The sequence below is a fragment of the Cetorhinus maximus genome, unplaced genomic scaffold (assembly GCF_964194155.1).
Source record: "Cetorhinus maximus unplaced genomic scaffold, sCetMax3.hap1.1 HAP1_SCAFFOLD_480, whole genome shotgun sequence".
Taxonomy (NCBI): Eukaryota; Metazoa; Chordata; class Chondrichthyes; order Lamniformes; family Cetorhinidae; genus Cetorhinus; species Cetorhinus maximus.
Window position 1 is genome coordinate 207963 of NW_027596422.1, and position 19438 is coordinate 227400.

At 45.4% G+C, this 19438-nt stretch overlaps 1 protein-coding gene across 1 annotated transcript in view; it reads left to right on the forward strand.

The window, feature by feature from the left end:
* The first annotated feature begins 3987 nt into the window (after positions 1-3987).
* The window catches only part of LOC144673805 (EVI5-like protein), a 73289-nt gene continuing 57838 nt past the window's right edge, over positions 3988-19438 (forward strand). The window contains exons 1-3 of the mRNA XM_078535463.1: positions 3988-4137; positions 8195-8269; positions 10296-10421. Of these exons, the coding sequence (XP_078391589.1) occupies positions 4021-4137; positions 8195-8269; positions 10296-10421 (318 nt within the window). The 5' untranslated portion in view covers positions 3988-4020. The remainder of the gene's footprint in view (positions 4138-8194; positions 8270-10295; positions 10422-19438) is intronic.

Sequence of the window (19438 nt, forward strand, 5' to 3'; positions counted from 1 at the left end):
TGATGCTTCCCCTTTGTTTCATCTCACCCAATATCCTGGCAATCTCCTACTCTTTCGGGTACCATGCTCTAAGAGGGTGTTGATGACAATGGACTCCCATTGGATTGGTCCATGACTGTGCTTGGCAAATAACTGCAGTGGTTTACTGTTGCCTCCTGCAGTATGGCTGACCAGGAAACACTCCCACTCTTACAGCCTGCCATCAGGTGTATTGGAAGGATTTACAAGCTGATAATCTGGCTATGTTATGAACATGCCTTCTGTGGCCATCAAGTCTGGAGTGAGACTTGAACCTGGAGCTTCAGGCCCAAAGGTAGGGACACTACCCACTGCACCACAAGACCCGTCTTAGTTAAACTAGCTTTGGCAAAGTCCTCTTTCTTGGAAAACACCTCAACCATGCATTCTGCATCCACCAGTTGATCTCCATTTTCATCCCTACTCAGCCCCACTGCTCCTTGAATAACCCATTTGCTGTTAATGTGCAGATTGGGAATTGGAAGTCCAGCAATTGCATGGGTGGGAATCTAGCTCTAAATGTTTTTTTTTGTAGTGAGTTTTTTGCTCAGAGATGCAGCTGTTTGTATCCGGGTGTTTGTCTGTATTTTATATCCTGTGGTATTACAGGAAGCAGCACCTGGCTTTACGCACTGAGAATGGAAACTACCTGCTGTCACTTGCCTCCTGGAGACTGGCTCGAGTGGCATCGGGGCTGGGTGGGGGGTGGCGAATATGAAGGGTGGATTGCTGGCTTTGGGGATATAGCGAGAGAGGGAGAGAAAATCCCTTTCAAAATCAGATATCCAGGAATCCTACAGCTGTTGTCCAAAACACAATAGTTTACTTTAACCTTTCATTTGTGTATTCCTCAGAAAAATTCTGAATTTGTTAACCACTTGGGATGACATTCAGCGAAGGTGATCCTTTTAACGTTCTCGCATGAGGCTGAAATTCCAGGGTCTGTCAGCATTACCACACTATAGTCTTCTGCGTGTACAACAGTAGCTAGCAGTTGCTTTGTAGTGCAGAGCTTGAATATTGCTGAAAAGAGAGCAGAAGCTTTTCACCCTGCACTCATCAGGACAAACACAAGAATGCCAAATTTCAAATGATCACAACATTGTAAACTACAGGAGAAGAGGGTGCTGATTGGTTGGTAAGTCAACTCTGATTGGCCAAGGCATTGCTGTGGAGAAAGTAACAGGGAACTATAGGCTCCCAAAGCTCCTGGGTAATTGAAAAATGGCACAAGGCTTGAACATATTTGCTTTGTTTGCAGACAATGGGTCCCTGCTTATGAAATATATGTTGCTTCTCGCAAGTGTAAATGAGCCATATTGCGAGCTCGACATTACAGCCTGTGCACTGGCTACTATGAACAACTGAAGGAAGGTGCTGTGTGATTCGATCAGCTAATCGCTGGGATGGAAGGCCTGTGTTGCACCAGCACTGAAATTCTGACACGATGTTGCTCAATTGTGTGGCAGGCAGAATGTCTTTTTGGACTGACGGCAGTATTCTGTTCGTGGAAAATACGTAGCTGTGGCATAGTAACAGTATAAAATGGCTTCCTTAACCTGTTGTTTAAATTTTCTCAATTTACCAACCAATCAGCATCCTTTTCTCCTCGTGATCATTTGAAATTTGACATCCTTGTGTTTGTCCTGATGAGTACATGACCTAAAGCTTTAGCACCTTGTGCAGAGATCTGTTTGCTAAAACATACTTACAGTCGGCTCACAGCTCTTAGTCACCTGCCCCAACACTGACACACATCACACATGCACCCTACCCTAACAGAGTTAGTCACTGAATGACCATACAGAGATCTTTGATAAAGACAGTGTCATGTCCATAAGACATGAAAGAGATCCTAAACTGAATCAAATTGTACTTTCTGCACATTTAATAATAGACTTTGCTGGAGCAAAAACATGGCTGCTGCAGGTCACATGATTTGTACGGTGGCTACAGTTCTGGAAGCTTCCAGCAGCAATTAGAGGACAAAGCTCAACCCTCATCCTCATGGAATCTCTCACCTATCATTGTGTGAACCCATTAGAGTCAATGAAATAAGGCAGCAGCATATGTTCTGTCTGCCCAGCCTGGACTTATAACAAGAGAGAGCCATCGAAACTTGCTATATGTGTGGAGGTGCTAATAACCACCATCTACCTCCTAAGGTGAATGATAGATTTTGACCAGAGGCATAGAAACTGATTGTTACCCTGAAAATGTCTCATCAATGGGCAACATCACATGACCTAAACTTCTTTAGCCTTTGGAAAGTTTTAATGTTACATTCCTGAACTCCAAGGGCAGTCTGCTATTAACATCCAACCTGTCAACATCAAAGCAGGACTCCAGGCTGACAACAAAGCCTGTCTCAAGTCAAAACCTTGTTCTCTGGAAGATTCCTGCCATTGCCTGTAGAGTGGACCAAGTCTCTGGATACCAACCCCAACTTGCTGCGTCAGCACCAACTTTAAAGGAATTCTGCAACTCCTGCTTTCAGCTAGCTAAACCCACCTGAACTTTAACTCCTAAGGTGAAGGAACCCTCAGTGGACTCTGACATTCTGGACTCTTGACATTCATGTGAATTAATATCCACATCTTTGTTTTTTTTGTTTTAAGTTATTCCTAATTGTAAAACTCTTTTCTTTCCTATCTCCTGTGTATGCAGTTGCGACAATCTCCCCTGTGTTTGAATGCATGAATAAACAATACTTCTGATTTAACCCTAAAGAGAGTTTGCTGCGAGTCACTTTTAAATTAACTTCACAAACAGAAGTCTGGGGAAACACGCCAAAGCCTATTTCAAAAATTAAAACACCTCTGCTTAGGACATAGGGCGAGAAAAATAAAGGAGTTTAATTTCCCCACTCTCCCTTGCCCTAACAACAGTATTATGGTGTGTGGGAGAGGGGATAGACTTGAGATGAAATAACTCATTCCTAATGCACCCAAGAGGGTGGTGGGGTGAGTCGGGATGGGAAGGGTTTGGAGTAAAGTGTTACAGTGAGTTTGAGAACCATCAGACTGTGTAACAGTGAGGGATACAGGTTCAATTCTTACCAACTCTGGAGTTATCAATCTTCGGTGGCCCCTGCTGTAAGAAAGTGCCAACCAGAGCTCGAGTATCATGCACAAGGGAAAGATGATGTTGTCATTGGGGTACTCAGGACTGCAGTGAAAGATTCTTGAGCAAGTTACTAACCTGACTGTTGCCTGCGGATGCTCATGCTCCAAAGTTTCCCCACCACGCCTATAATAGAAAGACTTAATGAGCTTCAGTTCAAAACAGTCACTTCATTTTATTTCTGGCTGAAGGTCAAATCTAGAAAGTGTAGAGGTGATCTTGCCAGGTTAGTAAGGTGCTGAGCACTATGCAGGAGGGAAAAGCTGGAGGGGTTAATGAGCACATGCTATCTCCCACCCCGTGGGCAGCTCTGAAGGATTTTGCTGACTGCATGGTTGGTTGTGATTTGAACATTGTGTTCATATCTGATAAACAATATGTCATTCTCTGTAGGCCTTTTTGTCTTAATGGGTAATTACAGAATGGAAGGGTTCTGGGTTGGCATACTGAAGCCAATAGCAATAACCCTTTCTCTGGATACTGATGCTGTAGCTGTCCTCAGTTGCTCTAAGCTAAGGAGGGGAAAATGGCCAGGTCTTCTCCTTAAAGCTGTCCAGTAACCTCTGCTGGAGTTAACATTAAAGACAGCACTTGACTGTGCTCATTGTGGTTGATTTGCTCGGTGTTTGGGCTTCTGTGTAGAGTAGTTACTTGGGCAATGGGCTGCAGGGTTTCGCTGCACAGGAAACATTAGCCCAGTGCCTTTTCAGGTGGTAGAAGGGAAATTGGATAAGAGGGGGAAGAAATGAAAGAAATGTCTCTTCTTTTCAGGAGCTTATTCGGAAAGGAATTCCGCACCATTTCCGGGGGATTGTCTGGCAGTTACTATGCAATGCGACAGACATGCCGGTGAAAAATCAGTATTCAGAGTTGCTAAAGATGACCTCTCCCTGTGAGAAGTTGATCCGGAGAGACATTGCTCGCACGTACCCAGAGCATGAATTCTTTAAAGGACAAGACAGTCTCGGACAAGATGTGCTGTTCAATGTCATGAAGGTGAGAGATGAGACTTAACTCCAACCCAGTTATGATTTCCTCATCCCTTTGCTGAAGACTTGTTTACTCCAACCTTGATTATTCCTATTCTCCTCTGGCTGGCCTCTCAGTTTTAGCCCCCTGTAAACTTAAGCTCATCTAAAGCTCTGCCCATATCTGAATTCACATCAAGTCTCATTCATCCATCACCCCAGTGGTCACCGACTTAAATCGTCGCATGGGTCCAGCAGCACCCCAAATTTAAAATTCTCATCTTATGTTCCAACCCCTTAATGGCCTCGCTCCTCCCTATCTCCATATCCTCCTCCAGCCCCAACAACCCTTTGAGAGCTGTGCACTCCTTCAATTCAGGCTCTTGTCCATCCTCCACTTCCTCCATCTCACAACTGTTGTCTGTGTCTTCAGTTGTCTTGGCCCTAAGCTCTGGAATTCCCTCCCTAAACCCCTCTGGTTCTCCGATCTCTCCTGGGTTTACTATATAGATGCAAGCTTTTGAAGGCAAGTTGCTGGGTTATGGAAACATTTTGTTGGGGAGACAAGTGTCTTGTAAATTATTCATGTTGGATTGATTGAATTTCTAAAAGTACACCTCACAACGAGCAGGCATGCACACCCTGAAGCCTGTTTCCAGGTACAGCAGCTGCTTGGCCTGGATGTTGAGTGAAGCTTCACTTTGTGACCTTTGTAACTTCCCCAGTTACAACATTTTGGCCAAAAAGGATGTGTGGTTTAGATTTGCTCTATAAATTCACCAAGAGAATCTCTCCCGTGGTGAAACAGTAATAGAGTAAATGGGAGCAGAAGTTGTAAAGGGACATTGATTGATTAAGGAAGTGGGGAAAATCTGTGGCAGATGGAGTTCAGTGTGGGGTGGGTGTGAGGTCATCCACTTTGGACCTGAAAAAGTTAAATCGGATTATTTACTAAAGGCGAGAAACTGGGAACTGTGGAGGATTATTTCCTCTGGTGGGGGACTCTGGAACAAGGGCCCACAACTTTAAGATTAGAGTTGGGCCACTAGGAGTGATATAAAACAGTGCTGGAAATACTCAGCAGGTCAGGTAGCATCTGTGGAGGGAGAAACAGGTAACATTTTAGATTGATGACCTTTCACAAGAACTGGCTCAGAAAGGCCATCAACCTGAAATATTAACTTGATTTCTCTCTCCACAGATGCTGCCGGACCTGCTGAGCATTTTCTGTTCATAATTCAGATTTCCAGCATCTGCAGCATTTTGCATTCAGGGGTGATATCAGGAAGGCCTTGTTCACACACAATGGTGGAAATCTGGAACATTCTCCCCCAAAAAGCTGTTGAGGCCACTGTGGCTATTCAGAACTGAGATTGATAGATTTTTGTCAGGTAAGGTTCGTGTTTGGAACAAAGGTGGATAAATGAAGTTAAGACACAGATCCGATTAGAACCACATCAGTCCTAATTCAGACAGGTCTGCAATTTCTCAGGATATCCTACTTTTTAAAAAAAGTCACAAGACTTTGCATTCCTCAATTCGATCCCAACCTGAAATAACGGATACTGGAAAGTGAACTACATTTCCCAACACTGAAGAGGCCATCACTGACACCCCCTCAATGTTGTCTTGCCTCTGTGTGCAAGGAACATCTACCTTTCTGTTAGATAGCTCCCTAAAGGCTGCTCTAAAATGGTAACTTATCACATGGGGACTCATGCTTACACCGTGGGCTACAAAGGGTTATGTGCTATGCCACGGCATGTAAATGAAGTTCTAATTATATTAAGATGCACTGATGAAGGGCATTGTTTAATTAAGTACTTAGAACACTTATAAAGAGAGACTGCTGGGACACTTGGTTGGTTGTGTAAGGGGGATGAAAGTATCCCTACGGAGTCTCACTTGGGTTCGGAGCTGTACTCCAGACATAACAGGAATGAGTGACAATGCCAAGTAACGTGTTAAAACAACAATTTTATTGAATAATGAATGATTATTGAATAATGAAAATTAAGATAATGATAGTGATATAACAATTATAATTGATTTAAAAAAAAAGTAAAAATAAAGATAACTTTATTGAAAGGAGAAAGCACTTTATATATTAAAAGGAAGAAAGGCAACTCTAATAATACTATATTACAGGCATATATATTATTTATATATTATATATATTTATTATTTTACGAATGTTAACCTCAAACTGGTCTGCTTACAACAACTCCCCAGAATGGATAACTGCAAATTAGTCTGTCCCACGACAGGAACCTAATTCGGTAAAATTCCCTTTGGTTCATACATCTCAAAGTCTCCAAATAACCTCACAGTGGATGGGTACTGCAGTCAGTCACTCTGTTCCTGGCCATTCCCCCAGCAGCCTCCAGTGGTTGACTATCCCACTCTGGCTGCAGCACTGAATCCTGGAAGCAGCGTCCCTTTTAAGCCAGATTTCTTGCTCCACTCCAGTCTTTCGCGACCTTGTTCAGATCTTCTCAAAACAGGCCTGGTAAACACATGTCCTTATCAATTCTCCTCACAGGCACTGCAGGCTCTCAACAAATTTGCCTATTCAAGTTGTTTACACATCCTTTGAACTGCCATCAGTCAGGCTGCATGTCCATCAATCAAACTTCATCTCCTGATTCCACACCATAGTTGACCGCCCCATGTAAGCCTAATCATTGTCCTGGTTGTAGTTCAAGGATCATCAAATACAGTAAGTAAAGGGACTTCTGATGAATAAAAAAATAACTTTTTCCCCATTAGATTACTAAAATAACAGAGTCGTAAACCGAACAAGAGCTGTGGATGGCCCAACATGGAAAACAAGGTCTTGGGAAAACACGTCCCTACTGATTTGTGCTTTGATTAACTAATCAATAATAATCACAGCTAGGTTTAGATCAATGTCTCCAAAGTAAGATTCAATACAAAATAACTTTAAATATTCAACCTAGACTTAAAATCAAGAGCAAAGCAGAAATAAAATGCAAAAATACAAAATTGCAACAATTAGTGGCTGCTGTCCTCAGGCCTACAGTAGATAGGAAGCAGACGGATGGAATGCTGCATTCTGTAAATAAACCTATTATCAAGAAAAGTATTAGTGTCTAGCCTCGTACTTCTTCAAGTGGCTTGGGATTGGAATAATACAGCACATCTTTAAATTATCGACTCAGTGCTGGGAAATGGAATGATGGATACGGGGAAGTGAATTCGATGTTGGGATCTCATTGAGGGCTGCAATGTCATTTCAAATTAAACAAATTTCACCCTTAGAGTAAACACTAGACAAACAAGACTAGAGTCATTTAATTTGCAGCAGAGAAAGCAGCTGTTCACCAATTCTTGAACTTGAGCCGTTCAAGCCATAATTCATTTCACTTTTACTTCCCCGTGTACTTTTATACTCGATTTGAATTACATCGACAACACCAAATAGAGAAGTTAGCACTGAAAGAAGTCGAATTCAATGAATTTGAATCAAAAGCAGTAAATTTAAGCTTAAAAGCTGGTGTGTGTAACTCTTACCTGTGCACCCTCACGGGTTGACGGTATTCCAGAAAATATACAATGGTTAATGTACCCAAGGAACTCAGTGTACCAAGGGATGGCCTTTTCCCTAGATTCTGTCACGTGTGACTGAGCAGCCTGACTGACATGTTACATACTGCGACAATGGGCTATGGGCAATGGAGGTATGTCTGACTCATTATCACTTTATTATTAGCACACGGATAATAGTCACATTGACAATTGTCAAGGAATAACCCATGGAGGGTTTTGCATCGTCATAACCTGCAAGGTGAAAACTTAACATTTACTAAGCTGTACTCTTAAGATCCATTATAGTGCAATCTCGTTCATGTATACCAGGTAGTGCAAATAATTGAACAAGACCTTGGATAGGTTGGTTCTATAGGCCCTTGTTAGTTTGACAGACAGAGCTTCCAATATTCCCATTATTGTTAAGCAGCAATATAACTGTCTATTAACCATCACTGTGCTGCTGAGTCACCATGTGGTGTAAGTATCTGAATTTTCTCCCAGGTTTGAGACTGCATTCAGTTGCTTTGTTACAGGCATACTCTCTAGTTGACCGTGAAGTTGGATATTGCCAAGGAAGTGCATTCGTTGTGGGGCTGCTCCTCATGCAGGTTAGTGTGAATAATTTCTCCAGTGATGTACCAGGGTCAGCAATTCCTGCTGAACATTGTAATGGTATGGCGCTTGTGTCTAAGTATCTTAGTGTAAGGTCTCGACCCTTTCCCTGGTGTTTCAAGGATCAGCTTTGTTAGAGCAATCTTTTATTTCAGATATTTGATCCATATGGATTTCAGCAAAGCCTTTGACAAGGTCCCACATGGGAGACTTATAAAGAAGGCAAATGTGCATGGGATACAGGGTAATTTGATAAGGTGGATTCAAAATTGGCTTAGTTGCAGGAGACAGAGTGTGATGAGAGAAGGATGCTTTAGTGACTGGAAGCCAGTGTCCAGTGGCGTACCACGGGGATCTGTGCTCACCCTATTATTTGTCATTTATATAAATGACATAGATGACTATGTGGGAGGTAGGATTAGTAGGTTTGCGGATAACACAAAGATTGGCCGGGTGGTTAACGGTGAGGTTGAGTGTCTTGGGCTACAGGAAGATACAGATGGGATGGTCAAATGGGCAGGTAAGTGGCAGATGGAATTTAACCCTGAAAAGTGTGAGGTGATACACTTTGGAAGGAGTAATTTGACAAGGAAGTATTCAATGAACGGCATGACACTAGGAAGTTCTGAGGAACAAAGGGACCTTGCCGTGTGTGTCCATAGATCTCTGAAGGCAGAGGGGCATGTTAGTGGGGTGGTGAAAAAGGTATATGGGACACCTGCCTTTATCAATTGAGGCATAGATTACAAAAGTAAGGAGGTCATGTTGGAGTTGTATAGAGCCTTGGTGAGGCCACAGCTGGAGTGCTGTGTGCAGTTCTGGTCGCCACATTATAGGAAGGATGTGATTTCACTGGAGGGGGTACAGAGGTGATTCACCAGGATGTTGCCTGGGATGAAACATTTAAGTTATGAAGAGAGGTTGGATAGACTTGGGTTGTTTTCGTTGGAACAGAGAAGACTGAGGGGTGACCTGATCGAGGTGTATAAGATTATGAGAGGCATGGACAGGGTGGATAGGGAGCAGCTGTTCCCCTTAGTTGAAGGGTCAGTTACGAGGGGACATAAGTTCAAGGTGAGGGGCAGGAGGTTTGGGGGGATGTGAGGAAAAATTTTTTACCCAGAGGGTGGTGACGGTCTGGAATGCACTGCCTGGGAGGGTGGTGGAGGTGGGTTGCCTCACATCCTTTAAAAAGTACCTGGATGAGCACTTGGCATGTCATAACATTCATGGCTATGGGCCAAGTGCTGGTAAATGCGATTAGGTAGAAAGGTCAGGTGTTTCTCATGTGTTGGTGCAGACTCGATGGGCCGAAGGGTCTTTTCTGCTCTGTGATTCACATAACCAGGTGTTCTGCACACAGGATGGAACTTGCTTTGTGCAGTATTAACCCAGTGAACAGGCCTTGACTGATGCTCCTGTATGAAAGCAGTGTGTAGAGTGTGTAATCCATCTAGCCCATTGAGATTAAACAAACAATCAGAAACTTGCCAGGTAGTCAGCCTAATTTTAGGGCATTATTATTCACAGCAGGCATCCTGTGAAAGATGCTGCCTGAACTACACCATCATAAAACTGAAATGCTGTCAAAGAGTAGTCGAATATTTATTCATTGACATTGTCAGGATGTAACAACCAGTTTTATGTGGATCTTTTAAAAATCTCATTCTAGGAGCCCTGTGAGTGCTCCAGGTGTTTATTCTGTTAAATGTTATAGCAATCTTGTAGACCTAGTAATCCCATTTCAAATAGAGTAACAGAATAGCCTCAGGGGAAGAATTTAAAACCCACATTTTATTCTCGCCATAACTATTTCCCACAGCTCTTCCAAGGGATTGTGTAAAGAGCTGGAAGCTTCTTTTACACCTTCTGTATTTGCTTCTTTGACAATGAAATCTTCCTCAATAATCGCTGCTCTTTAGCCAATAGCCTTATGGTTTAATTTGAGCCTGTGCAGAAATGAAATTGTTTGCACGTTTTCCCGGTGCCTCGCCTGCAGCAAATTTCTCTTTCCTTTTATAGATGCCCGAGGAAGAAGCCTTTTGTGTGTTTGTGCGTTTGATGCAAGAATATCGATTGCGGGAGCTCTTCAAACCCAGTATGGCAGAGCTGGGACTCTGCATCTACCAGTTTGAGTACTTAATACAGGTAACCAGCTGATTCCTACAAAGCCAGGCGTTGCATTCGAGAGAATTGAGAGAGAAACACTTGGAGTAAACTGAGCAATCCTTGCTCACTCACAAAAGCTTGGAGGTATTTTTCAAGTAGCATTTTAAAGGAGGAAAGCCAAGTTCAGAAGCAGCGAAGTGTAAAGAGGGAATTCCAGAACTTGGAGCTGAGGCAACTGAAGGTCTGGCCACCAACGGCAGAGCATTAAAATCAGGAACGCACAAGGGAATTAGATGAAGACAGATATCTGAGGGCTGTGGGGTTGGAAGACATTGCAGAGGTAGAGAGGGACGAGACCACGAAGGGTGAGAATTTTACAGTCAAGGTTCAGGTCAGCGAGGACAGGGGTGATAGGGAAACGGGACTTGGCGTGAGTTGAGAGGCAGGCAGCAGAATTTTAGATGACCTCAAGTTTACGGTGGGTGGAACGTGGGAGAGCAGCCAGGAGTGGGTTGGGATAGTCAATTCTAGAGTTAGTGAAGGCATCAATGAGGCTTTCCAAAGCAGATGAGCTGAGTTGGGGGTGAAGTCGGGCAATGTTGCAGAGGTGGAGATAGGTGGTCTTAGTGATGCAGGAATGAGAGGCTGGAAGTTCACTGCATGTGACACCAAAGCTGTGAACAAGACTGGCTTATTCTGAGACTGTTGCCAGGGTGAGGGATGGAGTTTGGAGCATGGACCAGAAACAATGGCTTCAGTCTTGCCAATGTTTAGTAGGAGGAAATAATGAATAATGAATGCCTGGAAGTGATTGCAAGCTATGTTAGAAATCTGAACTCCTAAATGAGATTAGATGTAAAATTACTGTAATGCGGTGCACCACAGAATGGATGTACGGGGCAATTGACTTCTGTTTTCTTCCTAACAAATTTATCCTTTCAAGCCCGCAGCAGGGTAGGATTACAAGACTGAATTGATAACTCCCAGTTATTTACAAGAGCCATAGAGTCAATTTATGGCACAGGAGGAGTTAATTTGGCCCATCTAGTCTATGCTGACTGTCCGTGGAGCACTCAGTCCCATTCCCCCGCTCTATTCCCCAAACCCTGCAAGTTTTTTTCCTTCAAATGCTCGTCCAATTTCCTTTTTGAAATAGTTCATTGTCCCTGTTTTAACCACACTTGTGAGCAGAGTTTTCTAGGTCATGACCACTCACTGTGTACAAAAGCTCTTCCTCTCGTTTCCCCGCATATCTTAGCCAAAACCTTAAACCTGTGCCCCCTAGTCCTTGCACTATCAGCTAATAAGGATCAGTTTTTTCTGACCTTAAGACACTTTTTATCCAATTAGACACTGACCCTCTTATTCCATGCATCACAATTTTGTTAACCAGTCTTTTATCTGGTACTTTTGTCAAAGGTTTTCTTAAAACCCATATAGCTGACAAACCATTGCATTCCCTTCATCAACCATCTCTGTTACTTCAAAGAATTCCGTTAGTTTGTCGAGCACAATCTGCCTTTTGCACATCTGTGCTGGAACTTAATTAACCCAAACATCTCCAAGTGCCTTCAGTCACTAAAACCCTCCTCATAACTGATGTTGAATTGACTGGCCTGCAGTTGTCAGGACTGACCTTGCCTTTCTCCACTAAGGGTGTCACATTTGCCACACTCCAATTCTCTGGCACCTCACCCATATTAAGGGATGATTGGAAAATTATGGCAAGCCCTTTCTCTATCTCCACCTCCACTTCCTTTAGCAACCTGGGGTGCAAGCCGTCCAGATCAGATGACTTATCGACTCAAAATGTAGTCAGCCTATGCGATACCTCCTGTCTCTCAATTTTCACCCCATTCGTTACCTCTACCAATATTTTGTCAGCTTCCTCTTCTTTCATAAACACTAATGCAAAGTACTCATTAAGTATTCTAGCCTTACCCTGTGCCTCTGAGCATACATCACCCTTAGTGCCTTTCGGACCCACTCCATCTCCTACCCGGTGACTATTTATGTGCTACTGGAAGATTTTTGGGTTCCCTTTTACGTTGACTGCCATTCTGTTCTCATACTCTCTCTTTGTCAGTCATATTTTCCTCTTCACTTCCCCTTAACCTATTGTATTTGATCTGTTTCTTGCTTGAAGAATTCACTTGACATGCATCATACACCCTCCTTCCTTTTTTGTTTCTTCGTTTTCTCTATATCTCTTGTCTTCCGAGGAGCCTGGGTTTTGGTTCCTGTGCCTTTCCCTCCTGTTGGAATGTACAAAGTCTGTGCCTGAAGCATCTCTTGCTGAAAGATCACCCATCGTTCTGTTACAGTTCTTTCTGTCTTTCTTTGGTTCCATTTTGCCTTGGCTGAATCCCTTCTGATCCCATTGAAAATAGCCTCTTTCAATTTAGATGTTCTACCTTACATTGCTTCTTGGTCTTTTGCATTACTAGTCTAAATCTTACGATATGATGATCACTCTTGCTCAAGTGTTCCCCCAGAGACATTTAGTCCACTTGGCCTGCCTCGTTTCCCAGCACCAGATTTTTTAAAAAAAATTAATTCACGGGATGTGGGCTTCGCTAGCTGGGCCAGCATTTATTGCCTATCCCTAGTTGCCCTTGAGAAGGTGGTAGTGAGCTGCCTTCTTGAACTGCTGCAGTCCATGTGGTGTAGGTACACCCACAGTGCTGTTAGGGAGGGAGTTCCAGGATTTTGTCCCAGCGACAGTGAAGGAACGGCGATATATTTCCAAGTCAGGATAGTGAGTGACTTGGAGGGGAACTTCCAGGTGATGGTGTTCCCATCTATCTGCTGCCCTTGTCCTTCTAGACGGCAGTGATTGTGAGCTTGGAAGGTACTGTCTAAGGAGCCTTGGTGAATTCCTGCAGTGTATCTTGTAGATGGTACGCAGTGGCGCTACTGTGTGTCGTGGTGGACGGAGTGAATGTTTGTGGATATGGTGCCAATCAAGCAGGATGCTTTGTCCTGGATGGTGTCAAGCTTCTCGAGTGTTTTGCAGCTTGCACTCATCCAGGCAAGTGGGGAGTATTCCATCACACTCCTGACTTGTGCCCTGTGGATGGTGAACAGGCTTTGAGGAGTCATGAGGTGAGTTACTCACTGCAGGATTCCTAGCCTCTAACCTGCTCTTGTAGCCACAGTATTTATATGGCTAGAACAGTTCAGTTTCTGGTCAATGGTAACCCCCCCCAGGATGTTGAAATTGGGGGATTCAGTGATGGTAATGCCATTGAACATCAAGGGGCGATGGTTAGACTCTCTCTCGTTGGAGATGGTCATTTCCTGGCACTTGTGTGGCACAAATGTTACTTGCCACTTGTCAACCCAAGCCTGGATATTGTTCAGGTCTTGCTGCATTTGGACATGGAGTGCTTCAGTATCTGAGGAGTCACGAATGGTGCTGAACATTGTGCAATCTTCAGCGAATATCCCCACTTCTGATCTTATGATGGAAGGAAGATCATTGATAAAGTAGCTGAACATGGTTGGGCTGAGGACACTACCCTGAGGAACTCCTGCAGTGATGTCCTGGAGCTGAGATGATTGACCTCCAACAACCTCAACCATCTTCCTTTATGCTAGGTATGACTCCAACCAGTGGAGAGTTTTCCCCTGATTCCCACTGACTCGAGTTTTGCTAGTGCTCCTTGATGCCACACTCGGTCAAATGTGGCCTTGATGTCAAGGGCAGTCACTCTCACCTCACCTCGGGAGTTCAGCTCTTTTGTCCATGTTTGAACCAAGGCTGTAATGAGGTCAGGAGCTGAGTGGTGTCAGTGAGCAGGTTATTGTTAAACAAGTGCCGCTTGATTGCACTTTTGATGACCCCTTTCATTACTTTACTGATGATGGAGAGTAGACTGATGGGGCGATAATTGGCCGGGTTGGCTTTGTCCTGCTTTTTGTGTACAGGCCATACCTGGGCAATTTTCCACATAGCCGGTTAGATGCCGGTGTTGTAGCTGTACTGGAAAAGCTTGGCTAGGGGTGCGGCAAGTTCTGGAGCACACGTCTTCAGTACTATTGCTGAAATATTGTCAGGGCCCATAGTCTTTGCAGTATCCAGTGCCTTCAGCCATTTCTTGATATCATATGGAGTGATTCAAATTGGCTGAAGACTGGCATCTGTGATGCTGGGGACCTCTGGAGGAGGCCGAGATGGACCATCCACTCGGCAGTTCTGGCTGACGGCCACAAGCTTATCTTTTGCACTGGTGTGACTGAGCTCCCCCATCATTGAGGATGGGATATTTGTGGAGCTGCTGCCTCCAGTGAGTTGTTTAATTGTCCCCCATCATTCTGGTTGTGGCAGGCCTGCAGAGCTTAGATCTGTTGGTTATGGGATCATTTAGCTATCACTTGCTGCTTATGCTGCTTGGCATGCAGGTAGTCCTGTGTTATAGCTTCACCAGGTCAACACCTCATTTTTAGGTCTGCCTGGTGCTGCTCCTGGCATGCCCTCCTGCACTCTTCATTGAATGATGTTCTTGATGGCAATGGTAGAGTGGGGGATATGTCAAGCAATGAGGTTATGGATTGTGGTTGAGTACAATTCTGTTGCTGCTGATAGCCCACAGCCTCTCATGGATGCCCAGCTAGATCTGTTCGAAACCTATCCCATTTAGCACAGTGACAGTGCCACACAACATGATGGAGATGGGACGTCGACTGTGCAGTAGTCACTCCTACCGACACTGTCATGGACAGATGCATCTGCGGCAGGCAGGTTGGTGAGGATGAGATCAAGTATGTTTTTCCCTCTTGTTGGTTCCTTCACCACCTGCAGAAGACGCAGTCTAGCACCCATGTCCTTTAAGGCTTGGTCAGCCACACTTGGTAATGGAAATTGAATTCCCCCACCCAGAGTACATTCTGGCCCATGCCGCCCTCAGTGCTTCCTCCAAGTGGTGTTCAACTAAGCTAAGGGAGGGCGATGATTAGTGAATCAGATGGGTTTGATGGTCATCGTTAGACATTTTTATTGAATCCCGTATGCTGTGGCGGGATTCGAACCTGGGTCCCCAGAGCACTGACCTGGGTCTCCGGATTGTTAGTCCGACGACTATACCACTGCGCCATCGCCTCCCCTGCAACCATCCTGGTCAGGCCAAGAACATACTGGCCAAGGAAGTTCTCCTGTTCACATGTCAGAAATTCCTTCCCCTCTTTACCCTTTACTCCAGCATTATCCCAGTTGATATTTGGGTAATTGAAGCTCCCTAGTATCACTACACGATAGTTCATGTATATCTCTGTGATTTCCCTGCAGATTTAATCCTCTATCTCTCTCTCTTTTTGGGCGCCTTCAGAATAGCCCCAGTAGCGTGATCTGTACCCTTGTTGCTTCTCAACTTGAATCAAATCGGTTCTGCCCTTGCCCTGTGAAGGATATCCTTTCTTTCTAATTCTACAATGTCTTCCATAATCAGTACTGCCACTCCACCTCCCTTGTTTTCCTTCCCTGTCTTTCCTGAGCATTTTATATCCATGTATATTGAGTGCCCAGTCCTCAGCATTTTTGAGCCATGTTTCTCTTGTTGCCACTACATCATATTCCTACACGGCTGTTTGTGCTTGTAGCTCAGCAACCTTATTCACCAAAATATCTCAACTTTGTGCATTTACATACATGCATCGCAAACCTGTCTTTGTATTCCTGCTTCATCGTGCTCTCCTAATAGGGAAATACCCCATTCTCTGGTACAGTCCAACACTCCATTTATGCACCTTATTCATCTTTTCTGTTTCTATACGCTGGTGCCCATCCACCTGCCAATTTAGTTTAAATCCTCCCCAACCACACGAGTGAACTTCCCATCAGGGCAATGGTCCCAGTCCTGTTGAGGTGCACCTGTCCCTTTTTGACTAGGTTCCTCCTGCCCCAGTACCGGTCCCAATGTCCCAAGCCGTCCCTCCTGCACCATGCTTCAAGCCACGTACTGATCCTCCCTATCTTCCTATCTCTACTGTCACCAGCGCCTGGCACTGGGAGCAATCCAGAGATTAATTCTGTGATGGTACCCTCAGGGTCATACTTTCCAACATCTTCCCTAGCTTCTGAAAATCTGACCATAGAACCTCAATATCTGCCCCCTCTACTTGGTGACACTGATATGTGCCACAACTTGTGACTCCCTCCCTTCCCTTTGCAGAGTGTTCTGTCTCCTCTCTGTGATGTACTTTTCCCTGGCACCAGGGAGACGGCACAGCATGTGGAACTCATGATGACGAAACCTGGTCTGTCCCCCTAACTATAGAATCTCCTATGACAACTGCATTTCTACACTTTGCTGTCCCTTGCCCTCTGGTGCCATGATCTGACTGCACCTCTTTAAGGTATCGTCACTCCCAGCAGTCTCCAATCCCAAGTCCCAGTTTGAGAGCGGCGCACACCCCGAAGTCTCCACTTCCTGCCTCTTCCTGATGGCCGCCCGTCTCCAGTCCTGATCTCTCACTGCCTGTGTCGTGATCACCTCCTGGAACGTATGATCCTGGGAATTCTCATCCTCCCTCATGCTCCGCAGTGACTGCAGCCCCTCAAGCTTGGAAAACCTGGGCTCGAGCTCAAGCAGCTGGAACTCCTCCTCCACCCGTGGCCCCCCCAAGAATCATGTCCTGAAGTTCCCACACCGCGCAGGGATTGTAAGCAGCAGCTCTCAGCTGCCCATCCATGACTGAAGAAAAAATCCTCGATTACCTCTTTTACAATCTATTGAGTAAAATGTTTAAGTCATTAACTTTAATGAATGCCTCTAGACCTGCTCTGTGCCAATGCTTGGATTATTATTGTGACTGTTGCACGCACCCCGATTGAAATTGGTCGTTTCCTGACTCCGAGTTTAAGGAAGTGCCTTGCTGTCCTGTGACGTCACTCCCCGCTGCTTTGTGGAATGCACCATGGCAGGTCCACACTCCCCCTTCGCTCAGTCTCTCGCGCACGTGGCCCCCTTGGCCGGCTCCACTTTGGTTAAACGAGCATTGGCTGCAGAAGCCAGCAGGATCACATGGTTACCCAATGGGGAGAGTAACCACTCAGCACCCAATCCTGGCAGGATTTAACACGTGGTCAGGTTGTTTTGAATTTTATCTAAAACAGGAAGGGGATGAAAGTTGAAGGTAGGCGTGTTGCGTGTACAGATCATTTTTTTGGGGGTAGGATTGCAGAGAGAGGCTTTAGATTTCTTACACCATGTAGGGTAACAGAACGCTTAATCTGGAGTTTTCTGTAGTGCACAGAGGGAGTTGCTTAAACTGTGATACCTGAATATGAATGAAACTAATTAAGACACTGAATTAAATGTTCAGAAGTGAACAGTGCAGCTAATGGAGTGCAGCCTGTTCTCTTGCCCTCTTGTACTTGTCTAATCAAAGTGAGTGCTTGATGGAGCTTTACGTCTTATTGGCCATGTACCATAGTTGGCATCTGGATATTTCTGCTTCCTTTCAGTTTACCAGTGCAGAATAAAAGGCTTTAAATTGCTACGTTGTGGTGTAGCATGTCTGGGAGCAGTTACAGAACATTGTGACCTATTAGGCGTCTCTGTAATTAGCAATGCATGAAACTCTTCAGATTTTCACCACTAGCCTGAATCTGAAGTGATGTGCTGTGGAAATGCACTACAAAATGGATCATGTTCACAGGGACGCGATGTACAAGCCTCTAGATGAGGGGGGAAAAACGTGCCCAACATAACCCTTACTTACCTGGCAGGGGAGAGACCATGATCGTGGTTCTGCCAGGGCAAGGTCGTGAAGCAAATGCTATAACCAATCGAACCCCATACCATGGGGTATCAAACACCGTCTGAGTCATGGTGAAGGACAGCGAAGGAGGAGAACCTATGGATCGGGCCTTCTTCACCAGGAGGATCCTGTTGAAGGCGTGTGGATTTGAAGCTGCGGAGATCTACTCCCTGCAGCACTTCCCCAGCGCTGGATATTTCGACGTGAGCTTCAGGAATGTTGCTGCCTGCGTCAAGTTCCTGAAGGTGTTTGAGGAGAAGAGAGACCAGCCGGAGATGAAGATCCTGACGGTGGAGCCGCTCTTTGCTCTGCCGTTGCAACGGGACCGTGTGGTGACGGTGCATCTCTACAACCCCCACGTCCCTGTCATCGACGTGCTCACCTTCCTCACCAGGTACTTCGACAAGGTGGGGAGCTGCACCGAGGTTAGAGACGATTTGGGGATCTGGACAGGCAAACGCCAGTTTAAGGTCACGCTCAAGACCGATGGTCAGGGAGCCACCTTCCACCCTCCTTCCAGATTTGCTATCGGGGGAAGCGGTGGTTACCTTGTCTACGCTGGGCAACCCAAACTTTGTTGCTCATGTGGCAAGTCTGCTCATGCAGCGGCCAACTGCAGCGCCTCCCTCTGCAAGAACTGCAAACAGGAAGGGCACCAGACAAAGGACTGCAAACAGACTAAATGCTGCAACCTGGGTGGCGAGGCAGCTCAACTCTACAGGACCTGCCCCAAATGCTGCCTCACTTATGCACGGGCAGCCAAAGCCAACGAGGGGGAAGCAGGGAAATGCTTCATGTCACTACTACCAAGGACACTTGCAACACTCCAACCACCATGGCCCCCAGTGAGAACAACGGGACAAAGGAGGACACAGAGAGAGACAAGGTGGAGGAAAAGATTGAGGCAACAGACAGCCGATCAACAGCACTGCCCCCTGAACCTCCCACTCCTCAGGAGAGCGAATCAATGGAGGAGGAGGAAGCAGTGGAAAATCAGCAGGGGGAAGTAGCAGCTGGTCGGGAGGAAACGACTCTCGTTCCTCCGGCTTGGGTATTCTGCTGCGGGGAGGCAACTTCACCGTCTCCGAGGTTAAGGAGGTGGTGGGCGGGCGCCTCCTCGTAGCAGACGTCATGTACAAGAATGCTCCACTCCGGTTAATTAACGTGTACACCCCGGCACAAAAGGCCGAGCGGCTGGAGGTTTTTCAGCAAGTCCCACTGCTGCTGGCGACCTCCAGGCCGGTCATTCTGGGCGGTGACTTCAACTGCATCATCGATGTGGCTGGACGATCCAG